The sequence below is a fragment of the Polyodon spathula genome, chromosome 4 (genome assembly GCF_017654505.1).
Source record: "Polyodon spathula isolate WHYD16114869_AA chromosome 4, ASM1765450v1, whole genome shotgun sequence".
Lineage (NCBI taxonomy): Eukaryota > Metazoa > Chordata > Actinopteri > Acipenseriformes > Polyodontidae > Polyodon > Polyodon spathula.
The window spans coordinates 48,324,317-48,348,719 of record NC_054537.1 but is presented as its reverse complement, the minus strand read 5'-3'; the positions used below and the strand labels follow the sequence as shown (position 1 = coordinate 48,348,719).

At 38.2% G+C, this 24,403-nt stretch overlaps 1 protein-coding gene across 1 annotated transcript in view; it reads right to left on the bottom strand.

Moving 5' to 3' along the window:
• The window catches only part of tmeff1a (transmembrane protein with EGF-like and two follistatin-like domains 1a), a 110,913-nt gene extending 90,729 nt beyond the window's left edge, over window positions 1–20,184 (bottom strand). The window contains exon 1 of the mRNA XM_041248034.1: window positions 19,400–20,184. Within this exon, the coding sequence (XP_041103968.1) occupies window positions 19,400–19,562 (163 nt within the window). The 5' untranslated portion in view covers window positions 19,563–20,184. The remainder of the gene's footprint in view (window positions 1–19,399) is intronic.
• Window positions 20,185–24,403: the final 4,219 nt, after the last annotated feature.

Genomic DNA, 24,403 nt, shown 5'->3' with positions numbered 1-24,403 from the left:
TATATTTTGGGGGTTTGGACACATGGAGAAGAATCTCTTTTCCAGTTTCATAAAATGGCAAATTAAATACACAGCAATATTAAGGTGGACCTTCGATGGACAAGAAAAGAAATATTATTCTTAAATACAACAGTAAAACTTAAAGAAGGTTCAATAGAGACTGATTTTAGATAATCTGGTGTCAGGCCATGCAGTCTTTTATAAGTCAAAAGCAAGACCTTATAATCCAGTCTAAATCAAACAGTGTAGAAGCCAACATGGGAGTTATGTGGTAACTTTTTTTACTAAGAACCTGTGGTCTTGATTTCTTGATTTCTTGACCACACCACCACCCACATTCCATTGAAATACATACTTCATGTGGGCTAGGAAGAAAGTTGGGGTGGGGATACTAAAATAATACTATTATAGGCTATACATAAAAGCAACATGCACTGTATTGTAATACGTGTCAAAATGACACATCTGGCACTCCTAGGTAGAAGTGCTTATAAAATTATTATTTTTGCAAATCTGCTACTCAGGATGTCTAAATACATATATTTAGGAAAACTAACAACTGAAGTGCACTCTAACAACAGTTTCAATTTCAGGAGTTAATTTTTGTTTTCTGTTTCACTAACTATCTGTTTCAAATGAAAACATGTTTAAAAAAATGTGTACCCGAATCTCGCCCTCACAATGGGGGGCTGGACCTTTACACAAGGTTGACTTTTACTCAAGCAAATACGGTACTTGGAACTGCAAACACAAGTCAAAAAGGAAATTATAAAGGTCAAGAGAGAGATAAAAATGAGCACTGCTAAAGGGAGCTAAAACCAATTCCATAAAGTTCTTCCAGTATTATAACAGCAAGAGAACATTCAAGGACGAGGTAAAATGTACAAATGTCAAAATCATAGACAAAGAGAAAAAAATAGCAAATATATTAAATTATTACTTTTCACAAGTTTTTACAAAGGAGGATACGGGCAACATGCAACAAATGTCAACCAAGGCAGAAGTGTTAAAGGGACTAGGAGCTCTTGAAATAAACAAATCCCCTGGGCCAGATGAGATCATCCCCCAATAGAATGCATAGAAATGAAAAAAGATATTTACAAACCACTAACTAAGATCATGCAACAGTCTCTTGATACAGGGGTTGTACTGACAGACTGGAGAGTAAACGTAATACCGATCCACAAAAAGGGAGACAAAACCAAACCAGGTAACTACAGACCAATAAGCCTGACTTCTATTACATGTAAATTTATGGAAACTATAATACGATCCAAAATGGAAAATTACCTATATGATAACAGTATCCTGGGAGACAGTTAGCATGGTTTTAGGAAAGAGAGATCATATTTAACTAACCTGTTTGATTGTCTTGAGGATGCAACATCGACAATGGATAATTAGAAAGCATATAACATGGTTTATTTAGATTTCCAGACCACACTAAAAGGATAAGTGGCAAACACCATTGCAGCAGCAAAGGCCATTCAAAATGATCTAGACAGCATTCAGAACTGGGCAGACACATGGCAAATGACATTTAATAGAGAAAAGTGTAAGGTACTACATGCAGGCAATAAAAATATGCATTATAAATATCATATGGGAGACACTGAAATTGGAGAAGGAATCTACGAAAAAGACCTAGGAGTTTATGTTGTCTCAGAAATGTGGGGAAGCTATAAAACAGGCCAACAAGATGCTCGGCTACATAGTGAAAAGTGTTTAATTTAAATGAAGGGAAGTAATGTTAAAACTTTACTATGCATTAGTAAGACCTAATCTAGAATATTGTGTTCAGTTCTGGTCACCTCGCTACAAAATGGATACTGCTGCTCTAGAAAGAGTGCAAAGAAGAGTGACCAGAATTATTCTGGGTTTTAAAGGCATGTCATATGTCATATGTCAAGCTAAAAGAATTAAATCTATTCAGTCTTGAACAAAGAAGACTACGCGGCAATCTGATTCAAACATTCAAAATTTAAAAGGTATTGACAATGTCGATCCAAGAGACTTTTTCGACCTGATAAAAGAAACAAGGACCAGGGGTCAATAATGTAGATTAGATATAGGGGCATTCAGAACAGAAAATAGGAGGCACTTTTTACAGAGAACTGTGAGGGCCTGGAACCAACACCCCAGTAATGTTGTTGAAGCTGACACCCTGGGATCCTTCAAAAAGCTGCTTGATGAGATTCTGGGATCAATAAGCTACTAACAACCAAATGAGCAAGATGGGCTGAATAGCCTCCTCTTGTTTGTAAACATTCTTCTGTTCTTATGTACTGTATGTAGCAGGCCCCAGGGCTGAATGAACACAACTGAAGTTCTAGCACTCCAAACTCAATTGCTGAAAGAAACTCAGTTGAAATGAAAGGCTACATAGGAGAGAATGGACAAAAGGAGCAGGGTGAAAAAAGAAAGAGAAAAGAAATGACAGAGCTAGAAATTGAAACGAGAACAAAGTTCTCTAAGCAGACTGTCATCAGTAGCAAGAAACCTGTCAGGAGTGTCAAAGGGCAGGTGCTGCTTGAAATTACAGCCTTGCAGATGTTAAAGTGCAAGCAACCCAAAGCCCTGTAGTTTTAAAGAGGATGAGTTAATTCCACACTTAAACTCTGCGCTGGCCATTACTTTTTGGGCATCATTTTATAATGGCTTTCTGTTAAAAGTCATACACCTAAACAAGTTGTATAGCTATGTGTTTATTTTGGGTTAGCCTTCCTCTGAACCAAGCTTTCTAGTAGAGATGCACTGTCCTCACAATGGGGGAAGGGAAATTAAATATCAAAGGAGGACTGACGCATAGCAGCGGAAATAAATCTCTTCACTTATTCAACAATACTGTGGGCTCTTTACCATCCACGAAGCCTCAGCTCCATGCCTGCCTCTTAACATCACAGTGACCCCTACACAAAAGCAAAGGCGGTATAATTTCTAGCTTGGTCTGAACTGGTGACCCTTAGACCCAAAGCTGTGTTTTGTTACAATTTCTTTTCTAAAACCAAATGCAAAGTTTGGTTCTCTAAAGGCAATTTGCATTTCTCTCTTCTGTGATATTTATTTGCCTCTACCACATTCAAAGGTTATGAATGACTTCTGCAAGTGTTCTTACAGGAGGTGTTTTCTCGACTACACTGTTACACATAAAAGACAACAAAAGCTGAAGCTGTCTTACATAGAATGCCTGCAGATCTCAAATGTAATTTTGTGGTGTTTTTTGCTTGTTTATATGGGACACATTGGCCTGAACAGTAGAACAGGAATTCCTTGGGACGCCAGTGTTTTCTGGTAACTGAACCCTTAGTTGAACTAATAATTTGCTATTAGGCTTTTTAATTGTTTTCAGGTCTTAAACCGCTGGAGGCTTCAAGTTAACTGTAAAATTTTAGAACTTGAAATCTGCAACTTTTAGGAGTTCAGTTAAGGGTTTACATGTAATTAACTAATTGAGAACTCAGTTGGAATGAAAAGCAGAAGACACAGGGGGTCCCCAGGAACAGGTTTGGGAAGCAAAGGTACGTGGTTTCACACTACGCAAGACTGTGACTCAGGTAGCCAGTACCCGGGTAGGAGTGCCAGTGTGAAAGGGGCTTTGGACAGTGGTTCCCAAACCTGGTCCTGGGGACCCCCTGTTTCTTCTGGGTTTCATTCCAACTGAGCTCTCAATTACTTAACTAGACCTTTAATTTAACTAATGTTTTCTCACAGTATGTCTCGTGTAGTTAATACATCACATATAAAACATGGTAGCTTACTTCACAAGGTTTAATTTGGTATACAAATGTACACTGTAAGCAAGTCATGTTTGATTTTATGAACATGGTCATTACAACAAAATGTAGCACGGATAATCAGCCATTTGTTCTGAATTTGATTACTACATAACCATTTTTGTTTTTCTCTTTGGCCTTGAAAAGTATATTCGGTCTTAAAGTTTGAGTTGTTTGTATTTAATTATGAGCTCTTCCTGAATGGACCAGTCAAGCAGGATTGTTCACCCATGACAAGTAACCCAATAGCAGACGGGTTCCCCACTACTCCCCATGACACAGTTTTCAAACAAGAGGTCTCTAGCTACAGCTGTAGCAGCTGATTCAACGGATGAGTGAAGTGAACCGGTCATCACTTAATGTATGTAATGTAGTGTTGGTACTGATGAATGGACATGCAAACAACCTCCACACACTCACAAATTCTGATTTCATTTAATGGGGGACACCTTTACCATATTGCTGCCGATATGTGGTCCCCAGCGAGGGATAATAAGGAGACCTGGTAAAAACAGAGGTTATACAGTTGCTGTTGTTTAACTAGGAGAAAAATCTAATATAAGCATCATTATTTCCAGTAGCACCCAGCAAGTAAACATTTCCTGCATGTATTTGCTAAAGATTTCTAATAAACATAACAAAATAATTACAGGTTATTACCATTTCAATGCACTTTCTTAGTAGATACACCGCAGTGGGCTTCCGAGTCAACAACCCTTCTTGAAAACAAATATAAGTGGCGTCTATAGGAAACATTTGCTTGTCCACAAAGAAACTATACTTACTGTAGTATATGCATAGAGACAAAAAACAGTGTTTTTCAATGGTAAAGTAATTAAACCTTAATATGGAGTCCCTCTTCAAATGTAAAAGTCTTCTGAATACAAGCAGTAATCATTAAAAATTACCTTTATTTATTTATTTATTTATTTATTTGCTTGTTTCTTTTTTAATGCTTTCCTCTGGTCTGTATTTCGCATACATGGAAGATGCACTTAAGAACTGAATAGAATTGTGTAAAATGGACCCAACAAATGAAAATGGTGTACGGAAGATTTTTAAAAGCTGAACCTAAACATGAAATATACAGATAAGGCTGTCTTTATACATAATGTACAATATTGGGCATGTGATCAACAGCAAAGATAATAAGATTACCTGGGTTTTTCATTAAGTGGGAGAAAACTGGAGGGCAGGTGACATTGACTGTCTCACCAACAGTAGCAAGAGGCTAGCACACCACTGCATGGGCCAGTGTTTCTCAAGGTTTTAGTGAATTTTGTAAGCCATTACTAATACCATTGACATAGACCTTCTGTAAATGTATACCTTTTAGTATGAACAACATACAAAATATTATTGTTCTAATATGACAGACTTTCACAATTTAAACTAGGTCCGTATGCTTTTGATAAGATATACCTTTACAATTGTGTTGCTTCAGTTTAGAGTCTACCATTGAAGTACCCAGCTGACAAACCTGTGTGTAACCGTCTACATCGCAAATCAGCAGCTTAGACATCATTTAAGTAGAAAGCTGGAATAAAATTCTGACATTTACTTAAATCTGGTGATTTAACCTATACATTGTGCAAGTAATTCTGCATGTACACACACACACACACACACACACAAGCAGAAAAGTTGTTGTTTCCCTGAACCCCCTCTCATCCAGTGCACTGCTGTAGGAACACCCCCCCCCCCCCCCCCCCCCCCCCACACCACACACACACACACACACACACACACGGTTCTTCGGTTAGAAAGGTTCCACTCTGAGGTTCCCAAATGCATTGATTCCCTAGCGGATCCTGCGTCATTATCACATACTCCTCATTAGTATGTTGCAAAATGCCCAGCTCCCATGGGCAAAGTTATAATGAGGTTGGGGTGTAAAACAACAAAGGAACTGTGCTGACACAAAAATAATGCATACAGCATTTACAATGCAAGCCACCATTCACAGCGCCACTATGAAAAAAATGATATGCTAAGTACTGTATGTCGATTAAGCATCAAGGTCAGGCGAGTCTGAAGAGCACAACATATACCTTGAGTATTGTAAGTCAAATCGCATTAAGCGTTCCGCCCATTCATTCAAGCTGGTAATAATTACAACACTCATGAATCAATCTGAACAAAATATACTTTAATTTGCTCTTTGAACGCAGATCTTTTCTTGGGGGGGGTGGGGTGGGGGGGGGGGCTCCTATGTTGTCAAGGCCCCACACAATAGCTTTTGTTTCCCTCCCCACTACACTATCAGCATGTGGTGGAAACAGCTCTATATTCAAACACTTTACTCGATTGCTTTCGTTACTAATTTGATATTTCTGCATTGAAATCTGAGCAGATTTTCAAGGATATTCTTTCAGCTAAGAATCAAGGTGTCTATCACTGGAAAGGTCAGGGCCTTAGGACTGTTACTGCACTTCAGAATTTAACAAAAGTGTTGGGGACTTTATAAGAGCCTTGCAGAATCCCTACCGCCTGCTTAAAGCACTGATAATGCTTTCTATTCTGTTTATTAAAGCCACACTCTCCATGCACATTGTAGAACCATCTTGATTATCACACGCACTTGTCATAAACATTTCCACTTATCAAATTTGCCATATGACAAGTCTGTGACATCTAGTTATATTTGAAAACCCAGGAGAGTATGCCACTTAAAGTGTGGCTCCATATTATTTTCTACCTAATTTGGGCTCTAAGATGCAAGGTGATCAAACAATTAACCTGCGGTTACACAGCTAAGCTGTGATTCACACCAATTGTGAGGAGAAGTAATAAAGGTTTCTTTTCATTTAGCTTTAAAAATGGTATTCTGTTTGTTTTACTTCCTCCTATAGTAAAAAAAAAAAAGACTGTATATTGTGTAACTATTTTTATAAAAGTTTATCTAGCAAAAGCATGGCAAAGCACAGTAAATTCAAATTCTAGAACAAGCCTAGAAATGGCTTCCAAAATGAAAATCATCAGATCCAACTTCAGGGAATGCTAATAGTGTAAATTTAAAAAGTAAAACTGAAATAAATGTATTACATTTTATCAGTATTTAAAACTGAAACAAAAATTCAGGAAGAAGTAGGATTCTGGCTTCCTTTGTTCCTCTACTTCTCTTCTCTATATTTTAACTAGATAAGCAGACCCCTGTCCCTGATTGTCAACAGTAGAAGTCACTCTAATATACCAACCTCATGGGCCAGGCAGGGTGAACTGCAGATATCCAGAAAAAACTTAATTGAATTTATGTATTCATTTATTTAGTTATTATTGCAAATCCGTTACTCCGTCACCCGCTCAACAGAAGGAAACGGCACAGTGTTTGAGGTGAAATCTTTAGTTTTATAACTTATTATTTTTAATTTACCATTAACTCCTTAATAATGCTACGCACTCAGTGATGTTTTGTTTTTTTACTCGTGTTGCTATAACATGACTCTCTCTACTCTAGTTACTGTAGTAAGAACAGAACATGGTGAAAACTGTAGATTCAACGAGTGGACCAATAAATACTTATTTTATCAACTGTACCGAAAGCAAAGCCAATGTGTTCATTGTGCAATTAATGTGTGTCAGTAGTTAAGGAATACAATATGAAACGGCATTTTGAAACAAACAAGGAGCTTTTGGAAATACATATCCAAAGGGCACAGTAGTTAGAAGCTCAACAGTAGAAGCGCTGATCTCTTCTTAACAGTTATACTATTAATATGTCACATACATTTTAAAATGTTTGTATTGATACTCCGTTAAATTCTCACACTGTTCTATTATTAAAGTACAAATCATATAGTAAAATGTGTAAGTCTTGTTCAATATATAAACATTAAGTTATGTAATATTTATTATTGCTTAAAAATGTGCAAAATACACTGGCCTGCCTACTCCTAACTTTTTTTCCAATCAGGCCCCCTTAAATTAACTAAGGCCCCCCTGCTCTAACTAAGGCAACTCTATCTTTCCAGGGTATACAAGAAACACACGCAAGTAGTTTTACAGCAAGTACAACATAAATCAGTCCGCATTGTTGCAGGTGAAACTACAGATTGTATTTAATTTGTAATTTTATGAAAATTTGCATGTATATTCTTGTAAAAGTGTCCCTTGTTTTCGGCTAGTGTGTATATTGTAATGCCAGCAACAAGCTGTTTTTTCAAAACACTTTTATTTGTTGACTGACCTACAGACAGTACATTGTTACTAGTGGACTGCTTTTAAGAAATATTTTTCCTGAAAACTACGGTATCTCAGGGAATTAAATAAAATTTAAAAAATGAATTCAATACATTTTTTAATGTAAAAATTGTATTTATTTTCAAATTATGTTGTTAATTATAAATAAATTGGTAAAAATGGAAAAAACGGAATTGGTCATTTTGAAAAATTGAAAAAAACAGAATTGGTCATTTTGAAAAACGGAATTTGCCATTCCCAGAATGGAAAATCAGGAGCCCTAGTATTGATAGTGCAGATATAAAGATCAGGCTTGGTGGCATGCTGTACGTAAAACACTGAGATGTGAAATTACACCAGAGTGACCTGGAATAAATTGCTCAATGTGGCTGCTGAAAACTAAAAACTGTAAAGCAAAAAATATTGTACTTTCTTTAAAGAATAAAACATATCCTGGAGCAAGGTGTTGCACTAGACTTTCATGGTATTTTATCTGGAGGTATGGATATAAATCAGATCACAAATGCTCCCAGTTGACTTAGTCCATTTCAGAAAACCACCAGTCTCTGCCTGACAGAGGATACTCAGGTCAGGAATGGGGTGCACTCGCAGAGCTATGATGGTGAAGCTCCCATGTTACCTGCAGGCACTGTGCCACACTAGTCACTCATTGTCTTTTATAAGAAGTAAATTCCAAAACAGTGAAATTATAACAAGAGCTGAGACATTCTCTGTTTGAAAATTTAAGAAGTGATATCCAACCAATGTTCTTATCTCTTGTTAGCAGCATTATCAATGGTCCTCTTGTCACGGTGCTGAATTGTTTCAAGTGATAGTTTATATACCACAAAACCACATCCTGTGGTCTGGTGCAAATGTCTTACTCTTATAATTCAATGAGAGTGGGTCTGCAAGAGGTAAAAGATACCAGGCTTTTTCAAATTGCCAATTAAAGTAAATAAATAAATCCATCTTTAGCACAGATATAAAAATAACTAGTTTCTTAATGCTAAGATAAGAAATGGATTTTAACGCTTTGGCTATCACTTCTTCAATTAAACCTACTAGAGTCACATATCCACCTTAGCGCCACCTTATCCGCCATGATCAAGCTCTTCAGCAACGTTAGGTTATTATTGAACAGTGAAAAATAGTTCAGTTCAGTGCACTTTAAAATCTAATGAATAAACCAAGAATTACATGAAGTGTAACGAATCAAAACTGCACTTTCAATGGCAACGTTTAATTCAACACCTATAAATCGCTTTTTTTTATTGTTGTTATTTTTTTAACAAATGCATTTTTGTTTGTTTTTTTAAGTACCTGTATATTAAACAATTTTTTCTTAGCTCAGGTTTTGGGCGGAAGGATATTTAATAAAAATAACTTTTTTCTTTTTTTTTTTTTTTTTTTTTTTAATATATAGTTAGTAATCCATTATACAACACAATTCCCAGTACTGCCTTCCTGACTTGTATCGATCATTGATTCGTTCTGAATACTTTAAACCTGCCCCAACTACTGAGTGACAGCACATTCCTACATTTCTATTGGAGACTCCGCTTGCAAGATTTAAAACAACATTACAAACTGGAATGGAGGCTTGTTTGCAGGATTTAAAGCTGTATTACAGTTAAGATGCAGAGGATTTAAAACTATTTCAAATTGTGGCGAAATGCAAAAAAATGCCTACACACAAAAACAAAAAGAATGTGCCCGTGACCATAGGGATTTCAAAGACAACAAGCAAGTACTGTCAAGTTACTATACATATTTTGACAGAAAAAAACTGCTAAAGCATTATGGAAAGTAACCAAAAAACACAAATTTACAGTATATCAAAAATGAAAGCCCACCAAAAAAAAACCAAAAAACGATTTACATAAAACTCGAAAATAGCTAAAAATGACCACCGGAAAATACAATTAACCCTTTGCGGTCCTATGTTGGACCAGGTCTGACATTATAATTTTCACTTTCCGGTCTAATGTCGGACCCTGTCTGAAAATCATGAAAAGGACGTCAAGCACAGTTCTTCAGTCATTTTTTTCCTCCAGAAAAAGGCAGAGAAAACCTTTCCATGGCCGAGTAAGACCGATAGGAGCCAAGAGAAGCTGAAAAAAAAGGGGGGCGGATCTGAGCAATACACATAGCCCCTGCACCACAGAGACAACAAGAACACAAACAAACAAGATAGCTGCTTCCGTATCCAGCACTCAAAGAATATCACAGAATATCAACTTTTTGAGATGTTATAGTAATAAAATAATGACTTGGATCACATTATTGAGGAGTTTGGTGATAAAATGAGTGATCAGGGAGATGATTTATCAGTATGCACGCCTGTGAAGCAGAATGTGATAAATACAGTGAACAAGGGGTGGGGCAGAGCTGGAGATGCAGTACTGAGTGTCCTGTTGATATGCAGTGCCTTTTAAACCTGCTTTACTTTGAATAAAATTGCTTTTAAACAGAGAGTTTAAAATAAACAACAAGTGTGAAAATAAAGTGACCCTGACGTGCCTGACAGGCGCTGAATAAATGGACTGCAAAGGGTTTAATAAAAAACAAAAAACAGAAGCCCTAGATATAATCTAAAATCACCACGTACCCAGGGCCTGATATTAGAGTATATCACACACTGTCGTGCCTTACTGCTTACAAATAATGACAAGTTCTAGCTAAAAATATTAACAAAGTTAATGTTTAAAGGAATACACCAAGAATTGCATGATTCAATGGAAGCTGGCTTTAAAATTCAAAGGCCGTTGTTTCCCACTGAAAAGTATTGTTCTAGCAGTAAAAAGAAGGATTTAGTTGGCCTGTCTGTTACGACAGTTTTCCTGGTGAACTGGGACCCTACTGAACTTATTTAATTGAAGGATGAGGTTATAAAATACTTTCTAATCCTGTTCGTAAATACAGAGGTTGGACAAATGACACAAATATGCTGTAACACTGTCAACTGAAGGCCACCATGGGTAGCCAGAATGGTACAGTACTTATTCAAACCTGCAAATGTTTGATTGAGAGTAATGTGACCACTCTTCACTGAAGAAATGTTCTCCAGAAAGCCCCACAGATTAATTACTTTGGAAACAGTACCACCTGGAGTCTCTTCGGTCCCCATTGGGACTGACGCTGTCGTGGAACATAAAGGTGTAGCATTTGCAAATATGAAGGAGAGCCCATTACCCAAAAATTGTGTGCTATAGCCTACATTGCGGGTTTTCCAATTCATTTCATTGCAAGGTACTGTACTATGAAAGATCTCCTTGAAATTAAACACCTGGATTAGCAAAGCAATTTAAAATACAACGCTGTTAAGCACTCATCTCATTTAAGTTATCTAGCTAACTATTTAATGTTAAGATACTGTATTGCAATAGTTATAATTATTCACAAAACAAAGCGAAGCGTTATGGGCTCCTGTCCTGGAATGCAAAATTGCATATTTGCCCAACATTATCAAATAGACAATGAGTTTCTTAAGATCTGTCTGACTAAACTAAAAGTAAAGGCACAAAGTAAGATGATTAGCTTTTGGACATTTTAAAAGATTGTGAATCAAATATTAATAACCTTCAATAGCCATGCACATGACAAGCCTAGAAATAAAATAATTCAAACACATTTTACTGGGGTATGAAGCAGCACAAAATCACTATCGTGCTTGAAATAATCAGATGAATGTGCAGTCAACCACAAAAAATTGGAATTTTCACAACTGAGCTAATAGACAGCATGGTTGTCTTGAAAAACAAGTCCAGTCTGTTCCTCTGTGGGGTTTTGTTTAATCCTAACCTACAGTATTCTTAACCACTTCAGCGCCAGGACATAGGCAGGTACGACAAAAAACAGAGTCCTTACAGTACCACATCGTACGTCAAGGTTTGCCATCTATTCTATAGGGTTTCTTTCAGCCGGGTCTGTCAGTATGCATGTTGTAGAGGCTGAGTTGGGGCTGTGGAATGTTTGTTTGCAATCAGGGAGGTTGGAGGTTTGTCTGGTGACATGTTTATCCAATCCCTTGCCTCAGAGTGCATTGAGAATAATGGAAGATATAGCAGCAAACCATCTGCGATCTAAATGTGTAGTATTTACTTTCATTTTGGCACAGTTTATTTGCAGTATTACTTGTTTAGTTTTATTTTATATTCGTATAACTTGCCTGGTATTACTGCTAACAAAATACTTCAGCGTATCAGACTAATGCAGACACCGGAAGTAAAGAAGAGCTTGATGCGTGATCAGGGTGTTTTGAAAACTATAACTTTGAAAGAAGGTTTTATTTTGTGAAAAAGATGATTAAGACCTGGAGCCAAAACCATCCTTTGAACTTACACCAGAGTATACAGCAGTAGAGCAAAACACCATTTCGTTCATCTCTGCATGCTTTCAATAGAGCAATACACCCCTCCATTCATCTCTGCATGCTTTCAATAGAGCAATACACCCCGCTGTTCATCTCTGCATGCTTTCAATAGAGCAATACACCCCCCATTCATATCTGCATGCTTTCAATAGAGTAATACACCCTGCTGTTCATCTCTGCATGCTTTCAATAGAGCAATACACCCTGACGTTCATTTCTGCATGCTTTCAATACAGCAATACACCCCACTGTTCATTTCTGCATGCTTTCAATAGAGCAATACACCCTGCCGTTCATTTCTGCATGCTTTCAATAGAGCAATACACCCTGCTGTTCATCTCTGCATGCTTTCAAGGTGTTCCCATTCCTCTGTGCGCTCACATCAGCAATAAACAAACAAGTATGTGTCATATAGTAATAATGTGCATGTTATTGTTTACACAAGGTTTTTTTTTTATTCATCACAAATCTTGCATATGTATGTTCTCCTGTAAAATCTTGTTTTTTGTATGTATTATATAGTTTACAAAATGTGGATTTTATTGTTCATTACATGTGTTGCTATTTACAAAAAAACTTCTATTTTTGTTGTGTATGTGTTATTCTTTTAAAAAATAAATATTTGTACTGTTCATAAAAAGTACATAGTAAATGTGTGGGTTTTATTTTACTATGTTTTACTAGCACACAAGGCTTAAAGAGCAAGTAGCAGTCACAGACAAAAGTATTGGCACCCTACACTTACCATATATAGGATAATTCAAGAAAACATGTCAAATACATGCATTTAGTCAAGATTAGCCACTAATTAATGTGACAAAGACCAAAATACATAATTTCTAGTAGTTTAACAAACAATCTTTACAACAAAAAAACAAAAGCACTTGAGCAATTTCAAATATGTGTTCATTACAAAAGTATTGGCACCTTAACATTAAAAGTCTGTAAAATTATAATATAACTAATTAAACTAATTAAATATATGAATCCTTACATAGTACGTTGCATTTGAAGGGCCATAGCCAGTAATTATTTTCAACGTGTGTTGAAGAAGAATATTTTGGCAAAACAGCAGATGATGTTCAAGACAAAGGAGTTGGATTCACTTGAGAAAAGCACTCGGAGCAAACTACAACAAAGGAAATGGCTACAGAACAGTCAAAGAAATATGGAATACCAAAATCCATCATCAGAGCAATAATCAAGAAGCACCACAGAACAAACTCAACTGAAACACTTGAAAGAAGTGGACGAAGTGGACAAAGAAAATGATGGGTACAGTACTACAGCAAATAGGAGAATCATCCAAGCAGCTAAAAAAGATCCAAGATTAACAGCCAAGGACAAAGAAAGATTTAGATGTATCAGACTGCAACCTACTTTAAAAGAAAAAAAAAATATTTTGCTAAGAAATATGAACAGGAATCTGAAGCATTCTTTAATAAAATTATCTGGTCCAATGAGACAAAAATATAACTTTTCCCCAAAAATGGACCATGTATATTTGGAAAAAAGGGAAAGCCTTCAATGAAGAAAACCTTGTACCTATAGTTGAACATGGAGGTGGTTCGATCAGGATATGGGAGTGCTTTAGCAGTTCAGGAACTGGAGACATTCATGTTCAACAATTCATACTGGTTAAGAATTATCATAAAATAAATGTCTAAAAGCCGTAATAAAAGCAAAAGGATGAAATACTAAAGCAGGGATGCCAATACATTTGTAATTAATGAGTACTTCAAATGAAATATGTTTGTTTGTTTACTGATAAAGATAATTTGTTAAATTACTAGAAGTTGTGTATATTCTCAAAACGATCAAATCCCCATTCTGCACTCATCAGACAATTCCTTTGGGTCTGCATCATTCCAGTATAGGGTTTTGTATTTCAGACAGTAAATAAAATGATCTTAACATCCATTCACAATAATACAGTTTGTACATAATGCAGTAACTCGAAATAAATTTTCTACCAGCTGACCCTGTTACCTTTAGGCCGACATATTTTATGAAATGGCACACAAATGTAAATTATCCAGGCTGCAAACTAAGATGTGCAAGCAAGATGCAGTAGCTATATAGCAAGAATGGTACAGTATAGCCTAAACTATATTCCCTTTGTTATTACACCTTTAATTGTTTTTATTGAAACCATTTAACTGATTTAGCCTATGAAATTAACATTGCACTGCTTTAAATGGATGTGCCCAAATTTAGGAATGAATTACGTACATGACTGATTTTGAGACCATTTGTTACAAATGTTATTCAGGTTTTGAGAGCCAAATAACTGGATATCATTTTAACCAGCTATTAATACAAGTACAGTTTAACAATGGAGCTTAGACTGAATTTGTGTACAGTGGTACATTTAAAGAGTTGAGGAGGAATCACTGGGTTTCTACTGCGTAGCCAAGTGTTTAGGTTTAACAGTGCATTATGTGAGATATTTTTTGTAATATTTAATAATTCATAATTATGAATGTAATTTGAACAATCTCTGCTGTTTTCTAATTTCATTCTTTATAATTTGTGTTTGCCAAAGTAACATTTACAAATGAAGACAAGGCACAATAAAAATCTATAACGCCACCCCTCCAAAAAGTATCTTAGAAAAGGTAAGATGACAGTAGGCAGAAAAGGCATAATATCCAATTTAACATCAACTGTTGTAGTCAACAAATATTGTTTAAACAGTTGACGCCATTTGACAAATGGAGGCTAAAGATATTATTATATTAAAACAAACAGCATTTTGGTTAATTGTGTTTTAATCATTTAGATATAAAATACATTCTGAATTTATTTCACAAAATGCATTTTATGCAGTTAATCCGTTCTTAAATTCTGGTAAAACAAAGTCTGTAAAACAATCATGTGACGGCATTTGAAAAGTACTAATTTAAGAGAGAAGTTCATGGATTTCACCAAGATAATATCTCCATTTGCATGACTTGCAAGTTGAGGGTGATTATAATCATGTCATTCTCAAACCTTGAGAGGACCAACATACTTTCAGGTTGAGTTTGTTAAACACAGTAATAGGTTACATTAGAAACTAGGGTTTTAGGAGACACAGCAGGCCCAGATATAAATAAATGAATTACTTTATTCATTATAAAAAAAAAAAAGTAGTTAAAAATAGTTATGGTTTAAGCTTGAAGCCACAAAAGTCAGGAAATTCCTTATAAAAAAATGGCAGTTAAATTAAGTTCAATGGTGCAGTTCGAGCCACACACCCATAACTCAGCTGGTTGCTTTTAGCACAGATACTGTGATGGGCAGGGTAGCAGAGTTTAACATAAGAATGTGTGTTACAAAACAAGTACTTTTGATCTGTTCACCCACTTTGACAAAATCCACAGACTACTTCTTAAAAAAATTCTTAAAAATTGAAAACAATGCAGTTCCGTCCATCTTTCATGCTGCCGGTCCTAAAGACAGGGGCCTCAAAGGCGCTCTCGTCATAGTCGACCAGATCGAGATCAAAAAAAAAAAAACAAACAATAATCTTATTAAAATTTTAAATGTATATGATTTCGGGAGGCCCGTGGCATTCTCACACATGTTGTTCTTTGGACACATGTATTTTCTGACCTGATGGAAAACTGCCACCTCTCAAACACTTGACGAAAAACAACAATAAAAATGACTTAAAAACTACAAACTCAATCAAATTCTAAACACTGTGGGAAATAAAAGTCAGCACAGACCACTATCTCTGCACTGAGTACCATAGCTATACTGCAGCTACTGTGCTTTTTTCTCCAGATCTGCTGAATAATTACATTATAATTCAGTATTGTACACAGGGTAAATGGTAACGTTTTGACCCCCTTTTTGTCTTTTAAATTACGAATCTTACTGAAAGACCATTTAAAGAGACAATGTCACAAAGTGTTATGTTAAGTATTAATGGTTGAAAATCAGGTTAACATGAAAATATTTTACTGTCATTGCAGACTACAGCGACACCGTACGGCTCAGTTCAAACCACTATAGGCCCGTTAGTTAAAAGTTGTTGGATAGGTTTGACTCAACCAAGGCTTATTTTAGCGACTTTTTTACAAGGTGAGGCAAAATTATAATGTTAATTAGAAAGAAGTACACATCAGCCTAACAATAAGGAATCATACATTCTCTTGATATCCTGCAGTTTAGCAAACCCATCTTATTAATATTCCAATGCTAAACCGCTAGTGGAAGCGGCTTGTAACTGCAGTTTAGCGACCAGTTTATGCTCATTTTAACAATTCTATACATAGTTTAAGGACCCAGGTTGTGAATATTATTAAGTCATTTTAGATTTGGGGGCTTGTCACCAATGGGTCCTGAGACCCAAACATTGGGCTCTGTGAATAGGCCAATACACAGTGGAGATTGGGTGTACAAATGGTTGTTTGGTGTAGAGTCAAGCAGTGTGCAGCTAGAAATACTGTATGCTTAAATTATGTCTATTTAATTATGTAGAGTCTCTGTATAGCCCCCACTTCTCTCCTATTGTGAGTGGCAGTATAGACAGTTGCTTCGATTGACGTGTTTAGTACTGTCTGTATTTCAATTTAATAAATCTGTATTTAAATTACAGTAATCTGTCTTGTATCCACCAGTCATATATCCACCCTAACTGTTTACCCGCCACGATCAAGCTCTTCAACAACGTTAGTTTATTATTGAACAGAGAAGATTAGTTCAGAGATTGTAGATCCCACCAAAGTTTTCATACACTGTATTGTATGTACTCCGTATGCTGCCGTTGCTGGTTGTGTAATGTTTGCTGTTCAGTGTGCTGATAGCTAAATAAATCCTGTTTGCTGGCGTATCAACTTCAACCTGTCCCATTCTCCTGCCTGTCACTCAGCAGTGAATGCACGCACCCACATGGCAGATGCCTACTCTGTCACAAGCACTAATACCCTGTATCTTTCTAAACAAGGGATTTAGGGGGTGTAATATGGCAAGGAGGGGGTTAAAATCCTTCCCTGCCTAAAACATGTGAGAATGCACATTTGGCTGTTTAATGGGTTCATTGTTTAATTATTAGTTATCCCCTGCACCTGGTGTGTATTGTAAATTAGAGCCAGATGCAGGGTATTTAAAGAAAGCAGCCAGTTTGTTCAGGGCTGCTGGTGTGTGAGGAGCCCGATTGAAGGTGTGCTCAATCGTAGTTATAAAAAAAAAAAAAAAAAACAGGGGTAGTGTGAGAAAGCCTTTTTGTGTGTTTTGTCAATGTATGTTACAGGTAAACAGCTTAGCTGTCCTGAGTTAGTTAGGTTCCTGTGTGTAATAGTTAGTGCTCAAGAAAGAGCTAGGTGTTTGTTTTGTTTATTTCTGGTTGTGTTTATTAAAAGTGAGCGTAAGCGCTACAAAAAATCAATTTCTGTGTCCTGGGTCCTAAATTAAAGAGGCAACGAACCTTGAGAGTTAGAGGATCTATTACAGGGGGCTCCCTAATAAAGTGAATCTCAAAAAAATAACTGTGTGAATATAGTAATTGCTACAGCTGTATATAATGGTATTTAAAACAGGATTCATTCATCCGACTTTTTAGATGTCTGCCCTTGCTCTGGTCCCACCGCAGTCAGATATGCGACAGACTACGGTATATCTACAGTTTTGGAGTTTTATTTCTGATGAATGTACCTGCATTGTATTTTGCCGACTATTTTTATTAGATAAGACTATTAACCAAGACTTCATTCTGTTCCAGTGAATAACGTGTAGAAGGAAGGCGATGGAATACAATGAATTGTTCTTTGCATTTTAAGTAGTGTTCTTATAATGCAAACATATAATTAATCAACGCAATTATTAATTATTTTATTTGATAAGTTTAGCAAGGGTGATGTCTTTGTTTTATGAAACAGGCAGTTTAGTGTTGTAACCTCCGCGCAGTCATGGGCAAAGCGGTCACCACTGTAGTCTTAGGAATGTATAGGTAGAAAAAATATTTGAGCTTGTTTTGTCATTATCATTTTTCCATGGTCAAATTAAGAAACTGAGATGGTTTAATTACACTATACAAAATTAAAGGCAGGTGGAACGCTTAGAAATAAAACCAAAAAACCAGAAACCCTAAATATCTGGTGTACTTAGAAGCATTTGACTTTTGCATTTGAAATAAGTGGGATACTTAAAGGTTTATTTCAGACAATTTCTGATTGACACTGGTAGTTGAGTTGAGGGTTGTGTCACAGGGCTGTGGTTTGCAAGGAGCTTTGGAGCAGGCCAACTATAAAGTCAGAACTCTGCCCTTTGTCGCTTGAAGGATGAGGCAATATCTTCCTTGTCTTAAGACCTGTGGTCTTGGTCTGCTCAGTCAGTCTTCTGAGCGTGTGACACATTTAATCACGTTACTGGCAAGGGACGCACTATCTCACTGGATGCACAGTCACATGCTTCTACCGGGACTGATTCTCGTGGTTATTGCGTTATCAAAAGATACCTATAAACTAATACAATAATTTAATTACTGGGTATACCTAGCCAGTAAAATGTATGTAATAGATTTTTTTTCAAAGTGGTCAAACATAGTTTGTCATGATTGCTACCTATATTGTGTGTGTGTGTGTGTGTGTGTGTGTGTGTGGGGGGGGGGGGGGGGGGGGGGGGGGGGGGGTAGTATTACATTTTACAGTACCTGTAATCCAGCACACTGTTTAATGTTCTGTTCTCAATCGATGCCAGATTAGAAAGGATTTACTGTATTAGGAAAGGCTTGAGACAGAGGGATCCGGACTTGTCGGGTGTGGTTCAAGTCTCCTGGTATTTCCCAGTGCACCTGCTCCACTAGATCCGTACCATTAGTCGTTTCAATAAGTACGAAAATGTAAAACATCTTTTTTAACAACCCACTTATTAATCAGGTTCAATATGTTACATGTGACACTATTTCCTATTATTCACCTCACATTTAGGTCATGTTCTTTGTCTGCAGCTGTCGGACTGTGCCATGTTATCAACGTACACATTTCGACAATGACGAATCTGGATGCGTGTATGTATTACACAATAATAGGCTTAATACCAACACACACACACTAGGGTGTAAACGCGAAGTAAAGCGACTTACCTGAGCAGTTGGTACCTTTGCCTTTCCCGTTGTGGCACTCGCTTGTCTGGGGATTGGATGCCCGAATCCCAGCTAATGAGGAGCTGGCTAAGAGACAACAAAGTGAAAAGTAATAGAGAGGCAAAGGTCTGATCAACCTAGCAGGGTGCAAGCCTCCAACCATGGTGAGGATGACGAAGCTATCGAGAGCTAAAACAGGCTGAGAGCATCAACGCCAAACAGCCCACTTGTCAGTTCTCGCTCGTTCAGTCCCTTCCTTAAATTACAAAAAACTGCACGATTGCATGAAGCAAATAAAACACGCTTGGAAAACCAAAACAGTACCGAAGCTAAGCCAAAAGCAAAGCAAGTAAAAAAAAAGAGTCATTAACAGGTTTTGTTAGTGTCTTCTTTAAAAAAAAATAAAATAAAATTAAAAAGTGATGCTGACAGCCCTTAACAATATCGACTCAGTTTTCCTCCTGAAAAGGCAGCAGCAGCATTACCTCCGGCCCTGACAGCAGCTTCCACACGCTGCAGGATTTTTTGTGTCACTTTTTTTTTTTTTTTTTTTTTTTTGCCTTTCACTGATTTCACACCCTGACTGCCACGTTCTCTCGTCCTTTTTCGCCGGTAGCCTCGTCCAGATGGGAGGAGAATAGCCCCTGATTCTTTCTCTCTACTTCCTTATCTAAATCCTGGTCAATGGCCAAAAAAAAAAAAAAAACCCTGCTCCAGTCGACTCCAGCAGGAGAAACAACAACAAAGGGACTTGGGGGAGAGTAGGTCACGTGACGACAGAACACCCCACCACCACACACCACACACACACACACACACACACACACACACATACACACACTCTTCTGCCTCACTCTGGGGGGATCGAAGGACTGGCTGAGAGCAGGATGCAATAGCAAGGGGGATGGTGGTTACCTACTTACGTTTGTAATGCTGTCACCAACAGATATCGAAATACCATGAAAAAAAAAGATGATACATGGTTAACATTTAGATGTTGTTTTGTAATTAACTTAATATTTTATTCCCTGAATCATTTATGTAACACCTTAATTTCAAAACTGTCTATTGTGTGTTTGTGTTTGATGAGGGGAATATTAAATACATATCCCTGCCTTTGTTAAAATAAAGTATAAAAGACATGGGTGTCTACGTGGAATTTAGGACAATTCAAAGACCTCATATCAGCACTTCAAAAAATAGTTTTGTTTAAATAACTAAGCTATTTAAATCACTTAAGCACATATATTGCTTAAGCGAATATCTTGGTTAATTATTAGTTAACGCTATATGGGATTACAATGGTGATACTAATATACTGCATTGTACAGTAGTGGTACAGGATAGTCCTACCATGGTAAAATAATGAGTACCATGATACAGTACTGGATGGCAGTTGTACTCATTACAGATAGCATGGTACTTCTATTGTGCAGAAATAGTACAATGGTGGATCATGGTACATCCATATGGCAACAGTAAAAAGTACAGATTTAGACTTGTTATAAACAGTGTAGTTAGCACATAAGCACTATTTGATTTATCTTAGAATTGGACTATAGAGATTAAGATTTTGGTGTGGTACTCCATATGGTTTTAAAGAGCTTGGTTTTGTATACAGTGTTGGATTACCTAACAGCATTGAATTTTACCTTGGCCATATAGTGCCATGTTTACCATTCAGTTCTTGTATATAACTGGAAATATATAGTTAGCAACTGAACATAATGATGCCTTTCATTTTATACACATATCAAATATAACCATTTTTAATTTCTAGTAAAATTAACTTTACTTTAAAAATATTGTTTAATATTGGTAAACATCAGATACCACCACATTTTTCTTTTCAAAAAGGTTTATTTTCATATAGGTAAGAAGAGCAATACAAACAAAAAAATACAAATATCCACAGTTACATTACATAGGCCTACTGTCTATTAGTATAGAGGTTAATCAAAACTAAATACAAAAAAGTGTTAAATCAAACAGATGAGAATATCAGTAAATATAAGTAATAAAACCAGACATTACACTAGACAATCTGAAATAAACTTATGAAGCTGTTTTTTTAACCTATCAAATTACATAGTACAAGCATTTAATAATACAACAAATTAAAGGAACATGGATATATTTGCAGTAACAGCTCTGTAATAAATTTTTTGGCAATTACAAATTCAAAGAAGACCTGCAACAGTTTAATCATATTAGAATCATAATATTAATATATTATTATTCCCTAATAATAATAATAATAATAATAATAATAATAATAATGCATATAGTGCAAGGTGCATGCATAGTGAGCCTATTTATGTGAATCCAAAACATTGACACTTCCAAAAAGGTCATGACGAAAAATTGTTTCATTCAGCCCCGTTTGAATCTTGTGCAGAGCAACTCCAGGACCATGTTTTAACACAAGTGAGTGATTAAAGAAAAACATTAAATTTAAAATTGTACTTTTAAGATCCTCCAATTCATCATCTTTGCTAAGCTATTTCAAATACAATAGTTTCAGTCATAATGTTGCAAATACATATTTGCTGTGCCCTTTCAATTCGAAGATGGCCACCAAAACATTTTATGGGATACATTCCTGCCTATTGGTAGGTGTCACTGAGCTCTTCTATTAAAGCTGCCGATAGGCCCTCTCCCCTCCGTGATCCCCTCGGTCCCGCCTCCCGAGGGTGCGTAACCGTCAAGCAGGGGAGATTCGCTCTCTTTCGCTTCTCACGACTGGTACAGTAAGACCTCTCTGTGTTGCACTGAGCCCTTTTTCTTCTAAAAAGTGCTGCATAAGCTACTGCTAGTTCCCCTGCACTTTGTGCTGAAAGCTGGCCTTTGCCGCTTTTCCCGGAATCAGTGGTTTAAAAATTCATAGCCTTTTTATTCTATTTCTGACTAACAGCACCTGCTCGCTCTACGTGTCAGATTGCTTCTTTCTGTCTGTGCATCTTAGTACGGTAAGTATTATTGTTAAGAATTGTGTGTGTTTTTCACATTTTCTTGCTTTGGAGAGCACTGTTACTCCACGGGGCTGAGCTTGCCTTGTCCCTGTTGTTGAGCTAGCCCACCAGTCTCCTGCGGGCTGCAGGTTGGGCCTTGTTTTGATTGTAGCTATGCACCCCGTGCTCGCGCAGAGGACTAGCCACACCATGGCTGCTTCAGCCGGGCCAGCCGTATACTCCTCACCGAGACTCCCTCGTTGTTAAGTTGAGATGTTTCTGGGCTGCGCGGACCCTCACCTCTGGTGTAGGTCGCTCAATCAACTGTCAGTGTGCTCTCCCCACCTGTCCTGTAATATTTTAAATTATTTTTGTATTTTAAAAAAACTATTTGTATTACTGTGTGTGTAAGTCAATCGCCGGCCGTAGCTTCAGCCCTGTCCCCGTTGTACACTATACGCTGCTCAGGCATATGGCCATGCGGTCAGGTTAGGCACTGTGCACAGCTGCCCTGGTGTTTTATAATACCACGGTGCATAAGACTCTGCCCGTGCTACTTTGGTACAATGGTGCGCACTGTGCTTATTGACTAAAAACCCGCCGTGGCTTTGGCCCTGTCCCCCTGTTGTACGCTACACGCCACTCAGGTGTGTGACCATGCGGTCAGGGTAGGCACCGCGCCTAGCTGCCTCAGTATTTTTTAATACCATAGTGTGTAAGACTCTGCCCGAGCTAGTTCGGTACCACGGTGTGCACGGTGCCCATTGTCTCGCTGTAACGATACAGGCTAGCGCCGGAGCTGCATGGTACTCGGTGCATCTCTGCACGCAGTACTCGGTGCACGCGGTACTTAGTGCACGCGGAGCTTGGTGCACGTGTTGCTCGCTGCACCTGGTGCACATGGTATCTATTATTGCACGGTACTCAGTGCACGCGGTGCACGCAGTATTCGGTGCTCCTTAGACCCGATGATACACGACACTCTGTGCCCGCAGTCTTCAGTGCGCACGGTGGTTCTACCACATGCTATGACGGGCAGTCCTGGCTTCCATGTCTGTGTGGGACCAATATCCCGTGGGAAGACAGGCACAGCATGTGCTTTATGTGCCTAGGCCCCGATCACGCTGCCTCAGCCCTGAAAGGCTCCGGCGACATCTAAGCGGCCTTTCAGCCCCGGGTGCTTGCGAGTTGCCTGGAGAGAGTTGCACGGGGACGTTCTTCGTCCCTCGCAGCAGGCCCCTCCGAGTCAAGCCTCCCGACACTGTCACAGAGCCCCTCAGGGGAGATCCCCTGTGCTCAGGCGTCCGTATCTACCCACAGCCGCTCACCATCGCCGGCTCCAGCCGTAGGCCCCAGTGTGGCGTCCCCCCCACCCCCTGTGCCGGTCGCAGTCTCTGTACTGCCCCCTGACCCCTCTGTGGAAAGCAGGGCGAGCGGATCGACCGGGCGCTCTGTTCAGACCAGGACGCACTATCTATCGCAGCCTCGTCACAACAGCACAACAGCTGCACTACTGGCGCACTTGTACCTCCGATGTGTGGGTGCTCGCAACCGTACAATATGGTTACAAACTTCAGTTTCGCTTGGGACCCCCTCCTTTTCGCGGTATTACGAATACGTACGTGATGGATCCACTTCAGGTCTCAGTGCTCCAGACCGAAGTGGCAGCCTTGCTGGGCAAGCGCGCCATTCATCTCGTAGATCCCACCTCTCTTGGAGAGAGGACCTACTCAAGATACTTTCTGGTACCAAAGAGAGACAGTGGCTTTTTCCCCATCATGGACCTACGGTTTCTCAACCGGTTTCTGAAACAGAAAGGGTTCCACATGCTGACTCATCGTTGGGGTGCGGTCTGCGAAGGCAGAGGAGTCAGAGGACCCTGGTCGGGCAGTTGGACATCCCTACATATCAACATTCTGGAGCTGAAGACAGTGTTCCTTGCCCTCCAGCACTTCCTACCCATGGTGCGGAACAGACATGTGCTGATCCGCACAGACAATACATCAGTGGTGGCATATGTCAACCACCAGGGTTGCCTTCGGTCCCCAGGGTT